The sequence below is a fragment of the Abramis brama genome (assembly GCF_963993115.1).
Source record: "Abramis brama genome assembly, chromosome: 2".
Lineage (NCBI taxonomy): Eukaryota > Metazoa > Chordata > Actinopteri > Cypriniformes > Leuciscidae > Abramis > Abramis brama.
The window spans coordinates 5263744-5288393 of record NC_139964.1 but is presented as its reverse complement, the minus strand read 5'-3'; the positions used below and the strand labels follow the sequence as shown (position 1 = coordinate 5288393).

The following is a 24650-nucleotide window of genomic DNA, read 5'->3' as shown; positions in this document are numbered from 1 at the left end:
AACACACACAGTTTCAGTTATTGAGCATTCCCCCTCTATTTACATTGACAGCATCACACCTCTTCCCACTAGACTAGTTTTTTAGCCTTTAACTAATTTGCATAGTTAAACAGCAAAATCCCCAGTGTTAAATCAACACTGCTCAGAGCACATATGGTCCCAATCTAAAGATTGTTAAAGTAACTTTGAATCAGTGTTAAAGTTAATGAGATAATTAAGTGATTAACTACTTTAAAGTCCGACGTCCCGCCAGCGGGCCATTGTATGTTAACAGGTTTAACTTCTTGAAAGACAAAACTCAAAAAAAAAAAAATGTTTTAAACATGTTACATATCTTTGGAAAGCTGGGATTCTTGTGATTCGAACCCTTTTAGGATACAATCAACCCAGCGGGTAAAATCTGTGTCTTTGTCAGACCACCTGCAAAAAAATAAACAACAACAAACTGGAAGAAACTCACCTATGAAGCCTCCTTTTAGTCCACTGATCCATTACATTCCAACAACAATGGTTTAGTAACACTGTAAAGGGTCCATACAATCCAATTCAGTGAAGTATTTAGTCCATAACACATTTATATATCAATAAACATCCACATAATGTAGTAGTAGCATTTCAAGTTAGCCGACAGAGCTGTCACAACTTCAACGCATGTGATGAAACTACACCTCACATGTAAACATTACAGATTTTTTAAGTCAAAATGGCCGCTGACCCCTGAACATTTGAGTGACAGCTGATTTGAGCGAATCGAGGAGTGCAAGGGGGTTTTCCAGGCAGCATTAGCCAGCCAGCGCACAGTATGGGGGATGGTCCTCCTTCTCTTTGAGGGACATTTGGCAGCTCCAGTTGGATCAGAGTTTGCAAATGACTGGCTTATCTGATAGCCAATGAACTTCTGAAAACATTGATATGCAGTTTTAGTGGGAGGGATCAAAACATCAACCAGAGAAGACAGTGCACAAACTTTCATGGTGACCAGCGCGTGCGCGTCCGTGCGCATTACTGCATAACGCGGCATATAGTGACTCTTGGAGATATGCTTTTTAGATGGGGAGACAGCACTCTCGACAAGTAAGTGTTTTATTATATTATATAACATTTTACTTGTACACTGAGTATACTGATGCATTTTGTGTTTTGAGATGGTCATGCTAACTTCAGTTGTGTGTTTGCTCGTCCACGAGTGTATGTGTGTTTGGTGTTATGAGTGCTCTTGATCTGTTATGAGGTGTAAATGTATGTTTGTGTCCTTGTGTGTCTTTATCCACGGGTTTATATGTTTATATGTTTGTGTGTGTCCGTGTGTGTGTGTGAGTGTGTCAATCATCTACAGAAGATCTTTTTGAGAATTAACAGAGATTTAGATGTTGATGTTTTATTGAAAATATATGGTCATCATTATGGTGATCGGTGTTTCTTTTAGTTGAGCAGTTTGACACTTAATATTTTTTATGTTAGGTTTGTCTTTGTAATAGTGTTTACCAAAACACATAATTTGTTGCAAAGGAAACCATAAACAAAGATGATCAGGTGATATACATGTCATCACCTTAAAGAAAAACGTTTAACAAATATCATCAATGACCAAAGGTGGTCACTTGTAATAAATAGATTTTTACCACCAATACTTTTTTTGCCAAAGATCAAAGATTCTGAATTTCTAAATATAGCAGGAAATAAAAAAAATTAGAGAGACACACACTTGCATCAATAATCAGCTTATAATAATACAGCTATTGATTATTATACATCAATTATACGCCAATTATACATCAATAATCAGCTTATGAATCTCAACAATGGTGACATAATGCATGCTGGTAGAATTAATGAATACTTACACATGCTGAATACATGTATTTGTATTCAAGTATTTGGGGAATACTTACACATTCTATTTGTGCAAACTAATGGCTCCCAGCATGCAGTGCTGCATAAAGTCAAGTCAAGTATATTTGTATAGCGCTTTTCACAACACAGATCGTATCAAAGCAGCTTCACAGTATTAAATTAAAATAATACAACAAGGTTTGTTTCTAGTGGAAAAAAACATCCACGTTTGGTAATACTGATCAATAGTATTATTGATTGATTAAATTAAATTAAATATCCCCAACTGAGCAAGCCAAAGGCAACAGTGGCAAGGAACCGAAAAACTCCATCAAGTGACCTAATGGTGACCTAAAACTCCATCAGGTGACCTAATGGAGAAATAAAAACCTTGGGAGAACCCAGGCTCAGTCGGGGGCCAGTTCTCCTCTGGCGTTTATGAACTAGAGGCCGGATTAAACTGTAAGATTAAAAATGTTATATGAATGCCTGGCTGAAGAGATTCTTCTTCGTCTTTAATCTAGTTTTAAACTGGGAGAGCGAGTCCGAGCAACGAACAGTATCAGGAAGGCTATTCCAGAGTTTTGGAGCTAAATGTGAAAATGCTCTCCCTCCTTTGGTGGATCTGGATATCCTAGGTATGACCAAAAGCCTCGAATTTAGTGATCTTAAAGAGCGCGATGGATTATAGGGTGATAGAAGATCCGTTAAATAGACTGGAGCTAAGCCGTTTAGGGCTTTATAAGTCAGTATTTATGATTTATGATTAAGGACATTGATTTTAGCTAATAAAATATTTAAATTACACAGTGTACCTTTAAACAAACGGACTCTGCAGCCATAAACTTTGGATATTATAAATCATACACACATTAATGGAGTCCAAAGTTGTCTTTACACCACTTCTTAAAGCACTTCTCAGCCTCTTCCACCTTCTTCTTCTTCTCCTCCATCTCTGTCTGATCATCAGTTCTTCTGTAATAAACTCTGACAAGCTCTTCATTAAACTTCTTTGGCAGGAAACTGGACAACTGTCAACACAAGACAAATATCACACACAATGAGTTTTATAAAGATACTCAATCATAGAGTAAATGAAGTACACTGCAAACTTCACTGAGCCGAACAAGACACAGTTCAAGCTCCAGTCCAATTGGTTTACCAACAATTATAAAGGAATAAATGGCACTCATTTGTAAAGATTCTGCAATGATCTGAAATAAAACAGTTTGAGTGTCACGAATACCTGATAATCTTTAAGATCTGAAATAAAACAGTTTGGAGTGTCATGAGTACCTGATTATCTTCAATGGTTGAAGCTTGGTCGGGATTCCTCTTGCTGTAGAAATAAACGGATTCAATGGGGTTTTTGTCCTTCATGCCGTGATCCAGATCAACCACCTGAGCTTGTGAGAACATGAGATTCACTAGACAATTCTGTTTTATTTCAGTGTAAAAACATGCATCTTAGTCACTAAACACATGTTATCTGGTTTAAGTATGTAAATCTGCTCTGAAATAAGATAACTTACATAAACTGGTAATTCTTCAGCGTTCAGAGAAACAGTCGGGTCAGTGAGGTTGTACTTCTGCACTGCAGCTTTCCATGATTCTGTCAGCTGTTCCTGAATTTTCAGATTTGAAAGGGTTTGTCAGTTTTAAAGGGTTAATCAAACAGTAAATTAATGTGTTTTTCAGTTTCTCTCCAACCTTTGACATGTTTTTCTCAGTCAGATGAGCTTCTCCCACAAACTTTGGCAGTTTTCTCCAGACGATCTTGTCCAGGATGTCTCTGGATTTCTTTAGATTATCAGAAGTGGAGGACGAGATCTGCTCAAAGATCTCATCTGAACAACAGAAGATTAATTATTATACATGTTATTTCATATGTCCTGAGACACACAACCACATGTTTCATAAGAGAGAATATGTTTATCCTGGTTTATGGTAATCCGGTATATCTTTAGCTCTTTTAGCTTTGAGTTTACATGTTTTTCACCTGTTCTTTGAGCTGACCTGTGAGTTTGCTGTATTCCTCTGCTGTCTTTATGGCTTCAGAAATCTTCAACATATCTTCAGGTTTCTCTTCATGAAGATCACGATCAGCTAGTACGAGCGCTTCTGCAAACCTAACACATTTGAGTTAGTGTTTCCAACATTTGAAGAATCACAGTCCAATGCTGAATTTTTGTTAGAAGAATCAGCAGGTTAAATATTGTGAAATCTCATATTCACTGCAAACAGAGAGACTCACCTCTCTTCAATGATGTTGCAGATCTTGTGCTGGTAGGCCTGGCGATGGAGAGTGTATCGAGTGCGAAACATGTCATAAACATTATCTGCCTCCTGTTAGACATACAAACACCAGAGTCACAGATCCAGTTCCCATAGTACAGTGTTCACATTCAACAGCTAATGGCACTTTTTACCTGAAGTTTTAAGCAGAAAATATAAATATAAAACAGAGTAGATGAAATTGTAGATAATTGTAGGCACCTTGTCTCTAAAACAGATGTGATTTCTCCTGTTCACTTCACACACTCGAGCGAACTCCAGCAGACGCTGATGGTCAAAGCTGTTTCGAATGCCGAGGTGATGACAGTCTCTGAGAAATAAACATTAAATATAAATATAAAAAGGATATGTAAATGAGAGGATAATTTGGCTCAAAGTTATAGATTCTACATCATAGTCCCATCTGTGCAAAATGCCTAATAATATTTACCGTGCGAAATAGTCCCATTTGTCCACATCAATGCCGTTCTGTTTGTTTGCCACAATCTCATACAGGAAGGATTTGTCTTCAGTTCTGCCCTCGTATGTCCACTGAAAATAAAAGCAAAGGCTGTGTGTAAATGAGGCTTCATTCATGCTAACACATCAATAACAGATGAAGTATCAGTATATGAACCTCAGCATCTGAATCTTCAACCCCTTTGATTAACTCTTTAATGAAGGTGATGTCTTTATCATCCAGTCCGTGCTCTTTCAACACATTCTCATTCTCAGTCTTCAAACTCTTCACAATGTCATCAAACATCAGCACTGACATCTGCTCATGCTGCAGTAAAGACACAAAGACAGATGAAATCATAAATACAGTGGGGAGAACAAGTATTTGACACACTGACGATTTTGCAGGTTTTCCCACTTACAAAGCATGTAGAGGTCTGTAATTTTTATCATAGGTACACTTCAACGGTGAGTGACAGAATCTAAAACAAAAATCCAGAAAATCACATTGTATGATTTTTAAGTAATTAATTTGCATTTTATTGCATGACATAAGTATTTGATCACCTACCAACCAGTAAGAATTCCGGCTCTCACAGACCTGTAAGTTTTTCTTTAAGAAGCCCTCCTGTTCTCCACTCATTACCTGTATTAACTGCAACTGTTTGAACTTGTTACCTGTATAAAAGACACCTGTCCACACACTCAATCAAACAGACTCCAACCTCTCCACAATGGCCACGACCAGAGAGCTGTGTAAGGACATCAGGGATAAAATTGTAGACCTGCACAAGGCTGGGATGGGCTACAGGACAATAGGCAAGCAGCTTGGTGAGAAGGCAACAACTGTTGGCGCAATTATTAGAAAATGGAAGAAGTTCAAGATGACGGTCAATCTCCCTCGGTCTGGGGCACCATGCAAGATCTCACCTCGTGGGGCATCAATGATCATGAGGAAGGTGAGGGATCAGCCCAGAACTACACGGCAGGACCTGGTCAATGACCTGAAGAGAGCCACTCGCCGTGTTTGGAGGAAGAGAAGGATGAGTACAACCCCACGAACACCATCCCAACCGTGAAGCATGGAGGTGGAAACATCATTCTTTGGGGATGCTTTTCTGCAAAGGGGACAGGACGACTGCACCGTATTAAGGGGAGGATGGATGGGGCCATGTATCTTGGCCAACAACTTCCTTCCCTCAGTAAGAGCATTGAAGATGGGTCGTGGCTGGGTCTTCCAGCATGACAACGACCCGAAACACACAGGGCAACTAAGGAGTGGCTCCGTAAGAAGCATCTCAAGGTCCTGGAGTGGCCTAGCCAGTCTCCAGACCTGAACCCAATAGAAAATCTTTGGAGGGAGCTGAAAGTCCATATTGCCCAGCGACAGCCCCGAAACCTGAAGGATCTGGAGAAGGTTTGTATGGTGTGGGCCAAAATCCCTGCTGCAGTGTGTGCAAACCTGGTCAAGAACTACAGGAAACGTATGATCTCTGTAATTGCAAACAAAGGTTTCTGTACCAGATATTAATTTCTGCTTTTCTGATGTATCAAATACTTATGTCATTCAATAAAATGTTAATTAATTACTTAAAAATCATACAATGTGATTTTCTGGATTTTTGTTTTAGATTCCGTCACTCACAGTTGAAGAGTACCTATGATAAAAATGACAGACTTCTACATGCTTTGTAAGTGGGAAAACCTGCAAAATCAGCAGTCTATCAAATACGTGTTCTCCCTACTGTACATATATTACCAGTGGTATAGTCTACGTGATACGCAGGTATACGCCATATACCCACTAGAAAAGGCCAAGGATTTCCATATACCCACTTAAAAAAAGCGTGAGGATACGTAACAACTTCGTTTTGTGTCAGAACTTTCACACTTTCATTCATAAATTCACCCCGTCTGTGTTTGCGAAGCGACACGGATCGAATCACGGAATCCAGTCAAAAATGGAACTTGCTATATAAAACAGAACGTCACGGAATTTGGCTATTTTTGAATGAATAAATCAAAAGTAGTGCTGTACAATGAATCAAATCTCGATATGGACTAGTGTCTATGAATATTAAAGTTAAAAGACTGCAATTGTTCTACGCGTCTCTGGGAATGCTCCACTACACACACACACACACACACACACACACAAATACACTGAAGCACGCGTGACTCATGCTCGTGGTGTTTTCAGCGTTTCACTGTATTGAGACATGATGTAAGCTACACGTGCACTTCATCGCAGAGCTGCTATGAGAGACACTTCACGAGAATTTCACCATTTCATTTGATAAAACTATCGTCATTCATTCGTTTCATATACAGATAGAAACTGTTATGTGTTTACGACAATCTGTCAAAATAAATGTTCGGTATAACTTGAAAAAAATTATAACAGAAATATATTACTATTGCACAGTTGAGTATACTTCAAGTAGGCCCAATAATAATGATAGTAATAGTTTATTAAAACACACAGAAACTCAAATGTCTACAACCCACCAAAATAAAAGTTCGGTCTAACTCAAAGAAATTAGAAAGAAATTGCACAGTAAAATGTATTTTAAAATAATAATAATAATAATAATAATAAAATCTATTAAAACGGGGGAATATCACACAAGTTTTCATACATGTTTTAATTTAAACAGTAAACTTGCCAAAACAATAACACCATTTTTTTTCTAAAACACCATTTCTAAAAGTAAATTTGTATTTGTGCCTATAATGTTTTTTAAAAAAAAAAAAAAAAAAATTGAAAATTGTCAGCTGATAAAACCTGTGCTTCAGGGACCATATTCATATAACATCTAAGGCTAAATGTAGCTCATTCTCACCTTCCACTTCTCAGGGATGTCATCAGGCAAGCCTAAGAAAAAAACGCAGGTCTTATGTGGATTGTAAGTCATGTTATGCACATTAATAAACTGTTTCAGGTTAATTTCCCAGACATACATGGCTTGAGTTCTCCATGTCCAAATGTACCAGTAACATGAGTAAGAAATGTGCATGTCCACAGACACTTACCTCTGTCTATTTTCTTTTGTTTTGCTTTAGGAATAACCAGACCATCAAATACATGGGAAAATGGACCATGACCTAAAAAATAAAGAGAAACTGGATAATTCTAGGTATGGTTATCCTAAATCAATGCTCGATTTGACAAGGGTTTGGGTGAGTGTAGACTCCATGACAAATACAAAAAACACAACACAAAACACTGAATAGTGGATTATTTTCACTTTCCATGTGCATTAGTGCTACTCACCCAAGTCGTGACACAGTCCAGCGATCTGAACACACAGGAAATCCTGTCTGGTGATTTTGAGTTCTGGCTGATTGTCATGAAGAGTCTTGACCAGACAACCAGCTAAATACGCCACACTAACACACGCAAACAACACCATAGTTTATACCAAGAACACTGAACAGCAAAAATATTTTTATTCGTTTACTTACATGCCATGTAAAAACATCAACAACATCAGAGAACTGTGAACATTTAAATGTAGTCAAATTATTTAAATATTCACTTTAAATCTCTCAAATTATTAATTTAAACATAATTACTTAAACAATCTAAAAAATGTTGATCTGAATATAATAATATTTCACCCAAGAGAGTGTTCGAAGCGATTGTGAGAAGCTCCCGGATACACCAGATATGTTCCTCCAAGTTGTTTGATGTGTCGGAGTCTCTGAAACTGAGGTGTATCTGTGATCTTCACTAGCAGGGGGTGCAGCGCAATGTGACCATGAATGGGGTCGTTGAAGATCTACAGGATACAAAACACACCAGTATATCACATTAACATTCGTTGCATTTCACGACTCAAAAACCATGTTACTGACAAGTGATTTTGTGACCTACAAAAATCATTTCACTGGTGAATTCACAGAGCATTTCATGAGTGAAATGCATCCTGACTGGTAACGTGAGTAATTTAATCATTTACTCAACATATTTGTTTCAAGCAATGATTAATTTAGGGTTGAGTATGTTTTGTTGCAAAAATAAATAAGTAAAGCACACATTTATGCAATTTCTCCATGAAAGGTGCTCTCTGTTATCCATTGAAATGGAAGAAACTTTTACACACAGACACCATGTGAGGCATTACATTTCAATTTGATGGTAGACAATTGCAGTTCACCAATTTAATACATATCAGCAGAACTGCTTGTATGTTCCTTCAGGGAGGAAGTGAAATGTGAAAAGACATTAAATGCAGATATGTTAAATGAGTAGTTAGTTTACCTTCATTTGCTCTTTTGAAAAGTCTAAGGAGTATTTCTTCAGGATGTCTTTCAATTCATCCATAATAATCTCCCATGACTGTTGTTTCTCAGGCTCTGGAAAAGCATGACATTTTATATCCTCAGTGTAAAATCGCTTCAGTTACTAACGTACTGTAACCTCGGTTCCCTGAGATGACGGGAATGAGCATTGCAGCAGTGATTTCTGACGCTTATGATGGGGAAAACTCCCGTTTTTCTCAGAATACTGAAGCCTGATTGGTTCATGTCTTTGCACCTGCACAGACGAATGGCTTTTCTTCCCGCCAAAATGTATGGGGTCGACTACATACTTGAGTTGCTCTAAAAGCCATTTTAGTCAGAATTTTTCGACCGAGGAGCGGCAGCGTCGACTCTTGTAGGCTCAGTAGCACAGCAAGCTATGCAATGCTCGTTCCTGTTATCTTAAAGAACCGAGGTTACGTTAGTAACTGGAAATTTTCCTTACAATACGGTTCACAATACAATACGGGTGTTTTCTAATGCTTATGAAGAACATACTGCAAAACGCTGTGTTACTAGTGCAGAACAGAAGGCCGTCCTGCAAGTCCGTATCCAGGGGTGCTTGATGCCAAAGGCCCCATGGCAGGCTCCTAGAGAGATAGGGACTTAAAATACATCCTATAAGAGGGCATTTGGGTCTTTTACGAGACTGTGTTGGGGCCAGGAGGTTAAACCTCCTCTGAGAAATCTGACCACCAGGTCGTATTTCCCAACTGACTGGCCAGCAATAGGAACATAGTACGCCGTGATAGCTGGTGCGTATACCTTGAGCGTGGACGGGGTGCGTCCGCTGTCCAACAGCTCCTGTAGGAATGCGAGTACATGAGGGATCTCACAAGAGAAGGGGTCTACATCCCGAGCTGAACACCAGCTGGAGAAAATAGACCATTTTTGGGTGTAAAAGTGCCTGGTAGAAAATGCATTTGCCTCAGAGATCATATTCATGACCTCTTGGGAAAGACGTGAAGTTTCCCGTCAAGAGTCCATAGATGGAGGCTCCACAACTCAGGTCACAGATGCCAAATTGACCCTCACGCCTGGGAAAGGAGGTCCCTTCTTAACGGAATTGGCCATGGGACTACTGAGAGCAGCTGATCCATTTTTCTGAGTGGGTATGCTTTTATTTGGTTCGCTATAACAGCGGAAGGAGGTCTGGGCTCGCATACTCCTGGGCTGCGTTCCAGTCCAAAATTGTCTTGCCCTTCACTCGCTAACTTCCCTCTGTCTCGTTCACTCGGATGTACGTCATTGCTTACGTTGCACGAGTGCCCACTACTGGTGGAAACTGCGGCCGGCTGAACTGGAACGTCCTAAGCCCTTGATCACTTGGAATCAGCTAAAGAGTTGATTTATTATTTACATTTTTTTTCCTTTAAGAATTTGTGTAATGCAGCATACAAATGTTTATATACGTGTTTGGGTTGTTTTAAATAAATACAAATATAATTAATATATCATCGAGTTGTGGTCTGTTGTGGTGGTGATTAGACGAGATATGTGGTGACGTCACAATCGTACTGCATTGTGGGACATATAGGTGCCTGAATTGTACATTTGAAGTAGACTGGCTCCCTCGGTCAAAATCGAGGGAATGAGGGTCTGTCCATATAAACTTCCCTCGTCCACTTCACGAAGTGGAACGCACTTCAAAATGGCGGCAGGGATTCCCCCGAGGGGAAGTGCTTAGGGAAGTTCGCAGGTGCGTGTCTAAAAGTGGACTGGAACGCAACACTGGTGGGGGGGACACAGTACTGACAAAAAATCAGGGCTGCTTGAGCTGCTCAGGATCCAGCTCTAGCCTAAGGCGGGGTCCCTAATTCCTGGGAAATAGGTAGCGCTTAGCTGAGCGGAAGCACTGCTTCACCTTGTTTTGCCTTTTCCTGGGGCTGTGCCAGTGCGCGGACTGCGTGGGTGAATCGACACATGCGGGTGCTGGGCCGAACATGAGCTCGCTACAGTTCCGTTGCTCAGCCCCGCGGCTCCGCTGTTTCTTCCGTCTCGGCTTGAAAGGGGAAGATCATTTGGAGAGTGTGCGATGCATGATTGATCGCTCTCTTGAAAGAAAGTGATCATTGGGCACAACAGGGCGAGACTCATGCTCTGGCTGTGAGAGCAGCTGGTCTCTGTTGGAGCAGCCATGGCGTGGACACGTCCTTGTCAAGCGATGCCCTCTGTGTGCTCATCCAAGGGGTGCAGGGAAGCCACACTCGTGGCATGACATTTTGCAACGAACATTGCTTGAATTTGCTCTTTAAGATGAGAAAATTTGCTCTTTGAAAATCCATTTGTCTGTGAAGTTACACAGACGTGAACCAATCAGGCTTCATTATTCTGAGAAAAACTATGTTTTTCTCCATAAGCATCAGAAAAAACTGATACAGTGAGAGTGTACCGTATCGAAAGGGAAATATATTGTAAACGCAAGAAAACATTTCAGCAGTGCATTTATAGTGGATGTGTATGGCCAAGACTTTCCAGAAAAGTGCATCTTATATTTTTTGTTTATTTTAGCACTAATATAAATGTTTCCATTCAAACAATGAGCAGTAAAATTTTCAGGGACTATTTTTAGGAAGTAGTTCAACCGGTTCTGGTTATGCCTTTCTGACGTAATTCCTGTAGGAGTCTTTCTTGTAAACAGCTTCCTTTCCATCCTCGTTAAATCTATTGCTTTCACTGGTTTTCTTGTCATCTCATCTTGACTCAAGTCAAGTCAAGTTGCGGTCCATAGAAACAAATACATTTATTTGTATGTATTATCTAAACGCCTTTGACTTGAACGATAATCTTGTGCTGAACTTCTTTTCCCCTGGTTTGTAATTTGTACTCTAAACACAAATATAGGAGCAGGAGATAGGTGTATCACATTAACTTCAGTAAATTATATATACAGATTATCATAAGACAGTGAGTTGTGTACATGTCTTTCCTTACCTTCAATTTCTTCATATGACTTTTTTAGATCTTGAAGATTTTTCCTGAGATCAGAGAGAGTTGTTTTGTGTTTTTGCATCTTCTCTTTTGTCTTCTTTTTGTAGGTTGTTAAAAGCTCAGATGAGGAGGCAATAAAGATCTGTAGAACTTCGTCCAGATTTTATAGGTCCAGCAGTTCAACACACTGGAATACATGAGTAAAGTTGTCATTAAACTATGCAAATGTGTCTCAGACAAACATTGAACTGTAGTGAAGGGGAATGAGTCGGATCAGAGCGACTGCTGCTGTTGGAAACACATTCAGGAAGTGCCGATCACACAATATTTACTGTATAGTTCTTGTATGTGTATTTGCCTTAAAACTTTGGTAGGGGAGCCTATTTAAGCCCCATTCACACCGCCAGCGACACGCAGCGACAAATTGACATGATCCCATTCATTTTCAATGGAGGGCTGGCGACATCCGGCGACACGAGCGACAGTGACCGTTGGTGACAGAATGTAAGAGGACCGAACCAATAGGAGTGAAGACTGTGGAGCTCATGTCACCGTCTCGAGTGCAGGCAAGACAGGACAGAGTTCCATAGCGATTTTACTGTTTTCTATGATTTGACTGTAACCACATACATGGATATAATAAAATGATGTGTGAAAAAAAAAGTTTGATTCATACACTGATAGTTTGGGTGTTGTTATATTATATGATGCAAGTTCTCTTTCGAGAACGGTTCACTCGTATTGCGTTGCAAACACTATGGGAAAATTCCTTTTCTCGAGAATATTGAAGCCTTTATTTTAAAACGCAGTGCAGCTGCACAGCGAGCACATCATAGCTGGCTGAAGCATGCTGATTGGCTGTGCTGCGGCAACTGCACAAATCTATGGTGATCCAGCAAGGACGCACGATCCAATCAGAACGCTTGCTGCCTTGTATGGGCCAATATCGCGCCAATATGGGTGTAGCTGAAGGGTATAAATTCCGCAGAATATCGCCATAGAAACAGATTTAATCTCCTTCAGTGAAGAATACTCATCTCATCGTTGACCTTCTCTGGACAAGAAGCCTCTTGCCGTCGAACAGCCCAGCAGTGGAACCGCTTCAGCGCCTGGCTGACTTCATCAACGCCTCTAAGCTGATCGCCGTTTCCCTGTGGCATCCGGCAAAAATATTATATCCTTTAAGCCTTTTAGGCTATCTAAAAGAGCAGAACGTGTTGATACAAATGCCGCTCCCCGTCTGTGAGACCTGCGGGATTCCCCTGCATGTGTCTGACAGACACACACTGGGTCCTGAGCACGCCGAGGCAGCGCTCACTAAAGGCGGCTGTCCTTCCTGTGACAGCATGCCCATCTCAGCGCTTCGCTCTAGGCTCGCTCTCGCTACGTCAGAGAGCGAGCCCGCCCATCTTCCGTCCCCGGCGCCTCTCGAGCCCCGAAGAGACTTCACGAGCGCAGTGATCTGAGCGCGTGCACGCCGGGCCCGTCCCTGCATGCCTCGCCCACACCAGAATCTGACACTTCACCGGTGCTGTTTATTAAGAGCGATCAACGCCCCTCTCTCGAAGCGGCCGGCCTTGTCTCTTTCGGCGGATCGGTGGAGGAATTTGACAACGCTGTTTCTGTGGCGGCATCTGAGGGTGAGGAAGAGCCCACTAGAAGCCGCCTCGATGAGTGGTCCCTGCCGGGGCGCCAGCAGGCCCCTCGCCAGCGTTCCGCTCCGTTTTTTCCAGAAGTTCACGAAGAGCTCACAAAATCATGGCGTGCGCCCTTTTCAGTGCGCACACGCTCGTCTGCCTCTTTGACGCTCTCATCCATTGATGGCGCTGAGGAAAAAGGATATGTAAAGCTCCCGCCACTGGAAGAAGCGGTCGCCGCCCATTTGTGTCCTCCCACTGCTGGCAGTTGGAGAGCAAAGGCTGCGCACCCATCTAAGCCGTGCAGAACGTCCTCAGCACTCGCGGACCGTGCATACTCCGCCGCTGGCCAGGCTGCTTCTTCTTTACACACCATGGCTGTTCTTCAGGTGTACAAAGGCAGGGCCAGGTCTGTGGCGCTGCGGAGGTCTCTGAAGGCGTCTGGGTTAACGTCTGGGTTTCAGGCTAAACTCCTGCGTGCTATGGATGAGTCAGAACCTGACCCAGACGCCTTCAGAGACCTCCGCAGCGCCACAGACCTGGCCCTGCCTTTGTACCAGACCACCGCTCAGCCGCAACATGGCCAGCCTAGTGGTGCTGGAGTGCCACTTATGGCTTAATCTGACAGAGATCAGGGACGCGGACAGAACCGCCTTCCTCGACTCGCCAGTCTCCACTTCAGGTCTCATTGGCCCTTTTGTTAAGGGGTTTGCGGAACGTTTCACGGAAGCTCAGAAGGCATCCACTGCCATGAAGCACTTCCTCCCTAAGCGCTCCAGCTCTACTTCACGGTGCCCCAAGAGCACACCGCAGCCAGAGAAACCAGCGCCTCAGGTCCCCAGCCCCGCCCAGCGGCTGAGACCAATCAGCGCTTCAAACCAGCAAAGCGCTACCCGCTCCCCAAACGCCAGGGCCCGCAGCCAAAGCTCACGCGGAACCATGAGTCTAGGAAGCCGTCCTAGCCGGCAGAAGAGGGGGCCATGTCCCTCTGCGGCGGGACAACCCTTGAAGATCGCTCGAGTGCCTCTCACAACGCCCTCTTCAGTTCAGGCAGCTGGAGATGTGTTAAAGGTAGGGTAGGTAGGATTTTTATAAAAAACTTTTTTTTCAAATTTGTTTAAACTGTCTTTATATACCAATACATAATTAAAATGTAAGTGCTCTGAAAAAGAGAGTTTAAAAATCGAGTGACTGTAGACCTTTTAATCTGCAATAAACACAGCTCATTATTTCCATCCGGGACGAAACAATTGATTGGTTTGGGCGACTGTCACTCACTCTCGCAACCATGGCTACCACCACTGTTGCTAGATCTGCCCATATGCGCGCACCCGTTTGATTTGAGGGGAGTGCAAGAGAGGCGCGGAACCTACGAAGAGTAAAATTATGGCAGAGAAAGAGCATTCAAAATTCAAAGCACCTGCATATGCAGTCAGCGAAGGCAAACAAGGCAAAAACTACTTCCTCGGACCATGGTTGCCCGCACTCTTGAACGACCTCCTCTGCTTCGCCCTCGACCCCGGACCTGTCCTTGAACCGACGATGTACTTGTCACCGGAGTGTAACGTTAGTCCTCATCAGAGTCAACAATGTTTTCATCATGTAAACTCTTACATGCAAAACACCGTATATGTTATGACTCTTACACGAAATTCACCTTCATCACAGTTTAACTGATGGTAATGGAAAAACGTGTATCAATGCAACCTGTTTTTAGCTTTGCCTTATGAATATAGCTTGTTACCTATAGCCTAAATATAGCTCGTTACCGAATCAAACAAAATATATTTTAAACTTTACCAGTATCGATATGCTAGCTTGATAGTGAGTACTAAAAGCCATCTTATTTGTTTATATTTCTAGTGATAAAGTTAGGTATTTTATTACATGTGATTCTGACATGATGTCACTGCATGCACTGCGCTCCTTCCGCTGCACTCATCTCAGGTAAATAAATGCGTCTTCCTGAGCCTGAGCATTTGGCGTCGCGCGTTCATGTGTTTTGGGGGCGTGGCTTTGGAAGGAGCCCAGAAGGGAGGGGGTGGAGTGAATGGAAATAATTAGCTGTGTTTACAACAGTCGTGAGAGGTCTACAGACACTCGATTTTTATACTCTCTTTTTCAGAGTACTTATATTTTAATTATGTATTGGTATATAAAGACAGTTTAAGCTAATTTGGAATGTTTTTTTTTTTTAGAAAAATCCTACCTACCCTACCTTTAATGGCAGAACATGGGCCCGTCCTTCGTTACGCACCCCTGCACCCAAACGCTGTTTTGACAGTGACCCACACAGAGCACAAATCGAGCAAACTTCTTCACAAAAACATCTGGCAGGTCGGGCCCCCGAGTCTTGGCGTTCTGCCTCCAGATGCAATCCAACCCCTGGCCTCTCGGGCCCAGGCCTGGCAGGCCATCCCCGAAGTGTCAGGCTGGGTTATGGATATCATAAAGCAGAGTTACTCGCTTCAGTTCGCCCGCAGACCCCCAAGCTTTCGCGCTATAATCTACACTTTGGTAAGGAGCAGTGTGTCTCACGTCCTCCGCACCGAAGTGTTAAGTCTGCTGGCGAAAGGGGCTATCGAGATAGTTCCCACTTCACAAAGTGAGTCAGGCTTCTACAGCCGTTATTTTCTTGTTCCGAAGAAAGAACATGATAACATGTTTTAAATTAAACTGTTAATGTTGCCATGATGGCATGTTTTAGGTCGGATTAAAATGTAAAAATGTTTAAGTTCCTTCACGTCTATTGCGATCTCAAAATTCCGGCAAGTTAATAACACCTAGAATATCAAAATTGACTGCTGGCGGTAGATCCTTCTCCTACTTAACACCAAAACTCTGGAACAGTCTTCCTACCATTGTCCGGGAAGCAGACACACTCTGTCAGTTCAAAGCCAGATTAAAGACACATCTCTTTGACCTAGCATTCACATAATACATTATAGACTTCTATAATTCAATGTTAGGCTGCATAGATTAGGCCAGCTGGAACCGGGAACACTTCCCATAAATCCTGATGTACTCGTTACATCATAAGAAGAATAGCATCTACGCTAATTTTAGTGTCTTTGTTTATCCCAAGGTTTTCCCGCAGCCTGCCGGATCCAGGCCGTATCCAGATCTGATGAAGGACCTTCGCCTGGACCCGATGACAACGCAGTGCTGAAGTGCCAACTAGTCTCTCCCTATGGAGGATCCCTTTACCACTCTACAGATAAAGCGTCGTCGGGAAACTCAATTCGCGTATCTACCCCGAATTGATAAAATAAAATAAAATTCTGTATCAAAAATTATAAGGAAAGACCAGTTCTTTGTTTAGGCTTGGTCTGTAGGGAATTACAAACCTGCGCACATATATTCAAACGCACATAACTATAGAACCAATTCTTAATGCGCATGTGACCGCCATCAGCATTTCTCACAGGTTTGTGTGTGAGTAGTAATAAAGTAATTGCATGTAGTTCGGTAGAATGAAATGTCCTTATTCCTTTATATTCGTGGGACTCGCGTGTGGCGCTGATAATCTGTCTCTCATTAGCAATCGTGCCCTGCCTTATACCACAGTCATTTTAAAAACATCAATGTATTCACTCATCCATAAACATTATTAGATCCATCAGCTTGACGACAAGATCCATTATTCTTGTTTAAAGCAAATGCGTCATCAACCTACGCCTTTGTTATTGTAAGAGGTTAGCGACTCCTAGCGCAAAAAAAAAAAAACATATTGTAGCTTTAATAGTGTGATAAAGTGTGGTGCTTGGCATCATTCACAAAGATTACATCCGTTTTTGAATGTTTGTTTGTTCTAACTGAAATGTTACGGTGAATTATAAATATGAGGTCTGAACAATCTGCAAACTGTGTGCCTTCAGCAGTTTAAAAATCAAGAGCATGTACAACATATAGCACATCCTATTCAATAACAACTGAAACTATTTTGTTGTAAAAGTGCAGTTAAATTTACATAAGAAATGTTCATATATTATAAAAATGCTGTGATACTGTAAAATGATGACAGCTGGGTGCATTAACAACAATACAATTCATTCAGCACATTTTGGTTCTCACTATATTATTTTGATGAGTTTAATGTCAAATGAAAAGAATTGCCTACTTACTGCGTTTGCCATTTCGTGAGGTTTATGTTTTCAAGAGAAGTGTGATGTTCTTCTGCTCTGTCCTGTGATGACTGTGAGATCCGCTGATGGCTTTTAAAGGCTTTCCCTCTGAAGACTTCCACACCCATGAGGGCTGTTTCTTTAGAAACGAAACTTAACTTATCTTACGCAATGACACAGGAAACATGTCAGTTCAAAACAAATAAATACAAAAATGATAAAGAGTAAATAAATCAAATTGTATTACAAAATAAGCTAAAAACAAAATGCATGTAACATGCAACATTTTGTACTAACGAAGATAATCAGTTCATCTTAACCCAGCTGCTTTTTAGCACGTTAAAGGATGTTTAGGCCTCGGGCAGCTTCTCTCTTACCAAACAGTGGTTTTCCTGCACATGCCAAATATCGTGCATGGTCTGTAACTGTCTGTCTTTATGTGTCCATGAGTCACTCTGGAACTGAATCTTTAATGGTGTTTGTGTAATGGTGATTCATCAGAGCAGTGACTCAAATTAAACCTTTCTGTGTTTTCATTATTGTGCAATTAACACAAGTGAATGAAGCCTATGGAGTTATGCTCTATGACTGTGAGTAATTCTTAGTTCCCTTTCGAGAACGGTCTCTCGTATTGCGTAGCTATACGCTTATGGGGAAAACTCCTTTTCTCGAGAATATTGAAGCCTTTATTTTAAAACGCAGTGCAGCTGCACAGCGAGCACAGAGCAGAGCTGACTAGCGCGCTCATTGGCTGTGGTGGGGAACTGCACGAACCTATGGCGAAGTGGCGTTGCGTTATCACTTTTTATTCTGTGTTTAGAAGAGCGTTATGGGGGGGAAATCTGCGTGCATATGGTGACGCAAAAGTGTGTGAAATTCAATGTAGTATGCACTCCAGGCGGCTAGGTGGCAATGTGAAGCACTGCCACACAACAACACCAAGTCCGCGGGCCTGCGTACAACCTTCCTTCTACTTCTCTCCCTGGTAGCGCAAAATCAGACTTTTGCGTTTTTACCCTGTAGACGGGAACGCGACAGTGGAGCGTTTTTAAGATTTCCACTCTGGAGGGTGGTTTCACTTTTTTGCGTTTTTAAGCCCCAAAAACGCCGTCGCCGTCTAAACGAAAGGCACATCTGATAAAATATTTTTACGTTTTCACCCGCGAGCGTTCTTGTGTAAACAGGGCCTCAGAGGGAGACCCGCCCCTTGCGCTTTCCCGTTTCCCTCCTCGAACCGCAGAGGAAGAAACAGCGGGGCCAGAGGATGCCTGAGCGAACTGAGATGAGCAAGCGTAATTAATAAATTAATATTCGTGAGATAGTGAGAATTCCACTTAGTATAAACAAGATCAGATGATGAGCTGGGGTGAGGTGAGTGCATTTATAGGGTAGTGATGAGGGTGATGATGAGGGGCAGGTGTGAGTGATAGAGAATGATGTGCAGGAGCCAAGGAGGCTGATAGGGAAATAGTGGAGATCTGTGATAACTGAAGCAGTGTTGGAGTTTATTAGACAAGTGATGAATGACCATTAGTGATTACGGTAGCGCATTGCTGCCACATACATAGTATTTTTTACACTCAAATATGTCGTAATATAAAATGAGATGTTGACCTGGTTTCATCCAGAGAGCAACACAAGGAGGCTAGTGTGAGTGGCTTTTGGACAAAAGTGGTTTCTCAAGCTAAATTCAAGAACAGCAGAATTATTGCAGTGTTGCTTCTTTCAATGTTCCCATCCACTTACATCTGTGAGTCATCCTTTTCTATAATGAACATCATCAAGAATCATGATAGAAACAGACTGTCCAGTGTGCATCTTGATCAGTGTCTCAGGATTGCTACAACAGAATATAGCCCTAACATCAGAGGTATTGCTTCAGCCTGTCGCTGTCACTTCTCTCACTGAATGGGGAGTACATGCCAGTTAATACTTTTAGTTTGATCCAAGTAAGAACAATGAAATATTAATGCTGATAGGTCTAATAATTGAATCTAGTCAAACATTCGCTCACATTTAATGATGCACAGATATCATTAAAACCTTTTCATTAATGGAGTCAGATGAAATAATGCACATGCAAAAAAATTATTTCATTTAATCAAATTACTTTGCCACAAGGAAAGACAGTAACGCGCAAAAACCTTCACCCGCTGACCGGATGCCTCCATTGGGCTGATTGATTCGGGCTTACAGCTCGTTTTATACAACTCGAAGGTGATAGGCTTATACACTCAAAACAATGCTATGTTGGCTTTAATTAACTTTTTTATGTCAACAGGTTCCACGTAACTACACTGTTAAGCCTTTCTGTAAAAAAAGGCCAGATTCTGACAATATCATACCATTTTCCATTAAAACAGTAATGTACCGTAGAAAACAAAAATAGTCTACAGGAATATACTGTGAATTAACAGCGCTCAAAGTCGACACTCAGAGGCTGTTTTCACAATCACACCCTATACGGTCAGGGGATCTCTGGATAATCCGTAATTCGTTTGTAATTATAAAACGAAAATACCGTTTTTCTGTTTTTTGTTTCAAAACGAAAAACCAAATAACCGTTTTTGGTGTTAGAATCAAAAAACGAAAAACCAATTAAAAACGTCGTTTTTGGCGATCATTTTATCGTTATTCCTTTTTGAACAAAGAATGAAGAGAGTCTTTGAACTTCAGTCAATTCGTTTTTCATTTATAAACCAAAAACGGAAGTCACCCCTTTATTCGTTTTTTCTTTTTTCAAAAAAACGAAAAAACGAGATTTCGGCTTGATTTTTCGTTTTTTAGTTCACAAGCAAAAGACGAATAAATTACTTCAAAATTCGTTTTCCACATGTGGGCGGCCTGACACGCCCCCTTCCGCCGATTGGTCAAGCAAATCTGAGCATGTGACCTGGGGCACGTTCAAGTTCAAAACGGTTTTGCTACGGTTTCCCGGTTGAACGTCATGTTTCCTGGAAACGGCGTGCACCGGTGTGCAACGGGGTTTGAGATGCGTTTTCTCTTGTTTGGTGGGTGTGTCAGAACTGCAGTCCAATCAGCAGCAACATGTATATAAAGCACGCGGTATTAAAGTGAACTCGCACAATGGGTCCAAGGAAAGTAATTTACAAATGTGTTCGATGCAGCTCCACTGTCTATGTGCAGCTCGGTATACGCAACAACTGAGGATATTAGAAGACATGGTTGTCGTAAGTTTTATTGTAAAAATATAGGATATCAACATAATGATGTAGTTGTTTATATTTTTTAGCTTCATTGCAAGTGTATGACATTTGGTATAGAAATAAACAATGGTAATTAAGTGCTTTTCCTAAAAATGAGAAAGAAACAGGGTATTAAAACAGTATGAACTACAAATAAAGTCAGTATGTGAGGCTAAATAGATGTGTTTTAGTCTGAATTAGGTAAGATGTGTGCTTCAGTTTCAGCAATCCCTTCACTCGATTGGCATGTTCTCTTTTGTTCTGGGTTGCAAGTGCAGTAACTGTAACATCGGGCATATTTTGTAGTATTAAACATATTTATACCGACTTCATCAGGCTCTGAAAATTCTTCACAAAGAACACAAAGAATGGCCTTCTCAGCTGCCATAGTTGCAACTCTTGCGTCATTAGAACAGTGTGTTCAACGCATCACCGTTTCTGTTTAAAAAACGTTGTGCAACGTTTTGTCGGGGCTGAACGCAGCCCAGGTCTGTTCAACAAAATAATAGTCCTCTACTACTATGGCTACAGATTCTTAAACTGTACAGGGCAGGTCCTATTAGGCTTTCTTCTGTGCAACTTTACACGTTTCACAGAAATCTTTACATCAGAAATATTAATTATTAGTCTGCCACCAGCCTGTTTTATTTAGCTGTGCGGAGTTAAATCTGTGTGGTGAAGCTGCGCTTGACAGCGCCGAGCGGGAGAGGCTCACTGACCAATGTTCAGTCAGCAGTCAGAACTTTTCTTTTAGACGCTCCGTTTTGCCACGGGATGGTGATTGCAAATACTGTAATGCCAATCGGCTGAGGGTGGTACCGATGATGGAGAAATACATTTTTACTGAAACTGTAATCATAGCCGCGACCCGGGAGAATGAGACAGATGATTGACAGGACGATAGCGGCGCAAGATAACTTCTGTTAACAAAAACATAAATAAGTGTTTAGTGACTTTGTCTTTGTTTTATTGTTTTTGTTGTTTTTAATCAAATAATTGTGAACCACAAACTGAGCCTTCGTTTTAAAGGGCAATTTCCAAATATATTTTATTTATTTGTTATAATATGGGCATTTTATAATACAGCATAAATAAAAACAAACACACGTAATGTATGCCTATAGGCTAAACACCACAGTTTCTTGGTTTTGTTTGTGTGAACTTTTATCCCCAACCATATTTCTTCATGGGCTCCACGCCAGGGGTCACGCTCAGCACCCCTATACTTCCCATGGTACTAACTGTAATTAACAGTATGCTGACCCAGTTTATATGTAAAATCTTTGGTATATGCAGTCTATATGTAATATCTAATAACACTTTACAGTGTGATGGAAATAAACTTTTCTTAAAGCGTCTTGTATATCACCACAGATTTATTGACACCCTTCTATCTGTGTTATATACTGTATACTGTAATAGACAATTGTCCTGCAGAATGGTGAGGTTTTTTGTAAGAAAAACATTGCGAGCAAATGTCGAATTGTTGTTTGAAATATAAATCAACAACGTAACTTTAACTTTTAACTTTTTTATGTCAACAGGTTCCACGTAACTAGGATACGTTGGATTTATGTATTATCCTAAAATTAATATTTTTACATTCAACCAAAATAAATATTGTTTTGGTTGAATGTAAGAATATGAATTTTAGGATAATTTAACTTAATTAACTTAATTGTTTTGGACAAAATTAAGACTGTTAACCTTATTCAATTTAACGGCATTGGATTAACCTTATGTAATTAACTTAAGTTAATTGAAATAAATAATGTTACATAAATCCAGCGTAACCTACACTATTAGACCTTACCAGGTTTTTTTACAGTAAAATTTACTGTTAATTGTACAGTTCTTTACTGTAATCTACAGTATGTTACTGTATAAATGCACTACAACTCGAGTTAACTAATTACACTTGCAGAAACCGACTGCCTTAAATTGACCAACTGTCATTTAAATGTATTAACTAAAATTTATAATGCATTAATAATGTGAGCAAAGCATTACTGTGAACTTCTTTCATTTGAAACCACAACAAAACTTTTGTAAATAAAGAGATTTCCACTGGACCAGCAACTACACAGTCACTGTCTGTTAAATAAAGCAACATGCAGCATATCATCAATGTTTGTAGATCTTCTCCTGGACTGAAGCACAGGCTCTACTCTTCTGCACAATGGTGACCCAAAAAACAAGATTTTACAGTAAAATACTGGCAACAGTTTTTATAACTTACAGTTTATTACTGTAAAATACATTTTGTGGGTGTGTCTTTTTATATTCAAAGATTGATGTTTAAGTTAGACAATTAAAAAACAAGCATGCTTTAAAATCAAACGTTCAAACCTGAACGCTATGACTAAAATAATAAGAGCACTTTAAAATAGAAGTTTTTCTATTCTATTTCTATTCATCAAGAGAATTTTTTAAATATAATATTCTTATAGAAGATTTTCCCTGCATAGACTTTTCTTTTAAACATTCCTGTCATGTTACAGCTGTCATGTAACTAAACAAACAGAAATGAACTGTATTAATAGGTACAGACCTTTCTGTGTCGAAGTCATTGTTACCGTGTTGTCGTCACTCGGGTTTCTCCGCTGTCTTCTCTCTGAACTGCACAGAGTGAAAGTGCTGATGGCAGTCAAAACCTTCTGGTGAAAAACTCACTATGATCATGTGACTGCAGCTTCCTGAGACTGTTTAGTTTCTCTATTGATTTGATGATTATATGCTCACATTCATTATACTTTAAATTCTCAAACACACAAAATACACAACAACCTATATGGAATCTTCATACTTGTTTACTTGTAGTTACACAAATGTGGCAGATCTGTCCTTTTGTCAAATTGGAAAGAACAAAGCACTTTTTCCCCTCACAGACTTTGAATACACACAGCTAAAAACACCACTTGAGGGCGTTATAAACGTGCACTTGAGCAAACCTTGCCAGAAATCAATAAAGGGCACCTTGTTTTGAAACTAAATGAGAAAAGATGATGCAGAAGTGCTACGTTTTCACCATAGTACAGGCAAAATTCACCGTTTTGAACTTAATACTGAGTTATACACGCTTACAAATCCTCTCATGATAACAAGCACAATGTGTAGACGTGACCTAAATAAGAGATTCGTTGTGCAGTGTGTAGTTAGGTTCATTGATTTTGACAGGTGTTTTCACGTGACTGCTCTCTTTGGTTGCTTTGTGTAGTTAATCACTCTAAAAAGAGATGTGTGAAAAATGACACATAGGGCCCTATTTTAAGGATATAAGCACATGGTCTAAAGCACATGGCGCAAGTGCACTTATGGCGTGTCCAAATACACTTTTGCTAGTTTAACGATGGGAGAAATGGTCGGCGCTCCCGGCGCATGGTCTAAAAGGGTCGTCTCCATTCTCTTAATGAGTAATGGGTGTTTTGTCTCTGTTCTCTTAATGAGTAATGGGTGTGTTTTGGGCGTAAAGAGAAATAAACCAACCAGAGTCTCATCTCCCATTCCCTTCAAAAGCCAGTTGCGCTCGCGCCATGGCGGATTCGCTATTTACATGACGGAATTTGCAAAAACTGAACGCGTCTCTAGTCAATGAGGTCAATGAAGCAAAAAATATTGCCTCAAAATAGCAAAGCACCTGAACAGGTCCGTGTAACACTTCACAATTCAGTTTTCAGACCATACAGTGCAAATGCAAACATTTATTTGAATTTAAAGTGTTCGCCATCATCAATTGGTGATCAACAAACTATTCATTTGAACAGATCAACTCTGAACATCACAAAAATCAACTAAATTCACAAAACAAATACAAAACAAAAACAACAGCAAAAATAAAAGCAAATAGTAGGAATATTCAGCTGCATAATTTATTCATGCCG

General features: G+C 40.6%; 1 protein-coding gene across 1 annotated transcript; it reads right to left on the bottom strand.

Moving 5' to 3' along the window:
* Positions 1-1362: 1362 nt before the first annotated feature.
* LOC311077553 (deoxynucleoside triphosphate triphosphohydrolase SAMHD1-like) lies at positions 1363-23381 on the bottom strand. Its single transcript, XM_084106087.1, has 17 exons — positions 23321-23381; positions 17564-17702; positions 11806-11989; positions 8831-8925; positions 8188-8348; positions 7841-7956; positions 7600-7671; positions 7410-7441; positions 4745-4894; positions 4559-4659; positions 4330-4438; positions 4088-4179; positions 3850-3962; positions 3544-3680; positions 3366-3458; positions 3130-3234; positions 1363-2864 (listed from the first exon to the last, which is right to left on the bottom strand). The coding sequence occupies exons 3-17, from the start codon at positions 11882-11884 to the stop codon at positions 2706-2708; spliced, it is 1614 nt and encodes a 537-aa protein (XP_083962213.1). The 5' UTR covers positions 11885-11989; positions 17564-17702; positions 23321-23381; the 3' UTR covers positions 1363-2705.
* Between the last annotated feature and the right edge of the window lie 1269 nt (positions 23382-24650).

Excerpts from the sequence above, each read along its gene's own strand:
- LOC311077553 (XM_084106087.1), bottom strand. The coding sequence starts at position 11,884 with ATGCAAAAACACAAAACAACTCTCTCTGATCTCAGGAAAAATCTTCAA. Across the intron at positions 4,660-4,744 it reads TTGAAGATTCAGATGCTGAG|TGGACATACGAGGGCAGAAC; the intron begins GTTCATATACTG and ends TTTTATTTTCAG. Across the intron at positions 3,681-3,849 it reads GGAATACAGCAAACTCACAG|ATGAGATCTTTGAGCAGATC; the intron begins GTCAGCTCAAAG and ends TCTGTTGTTCAG.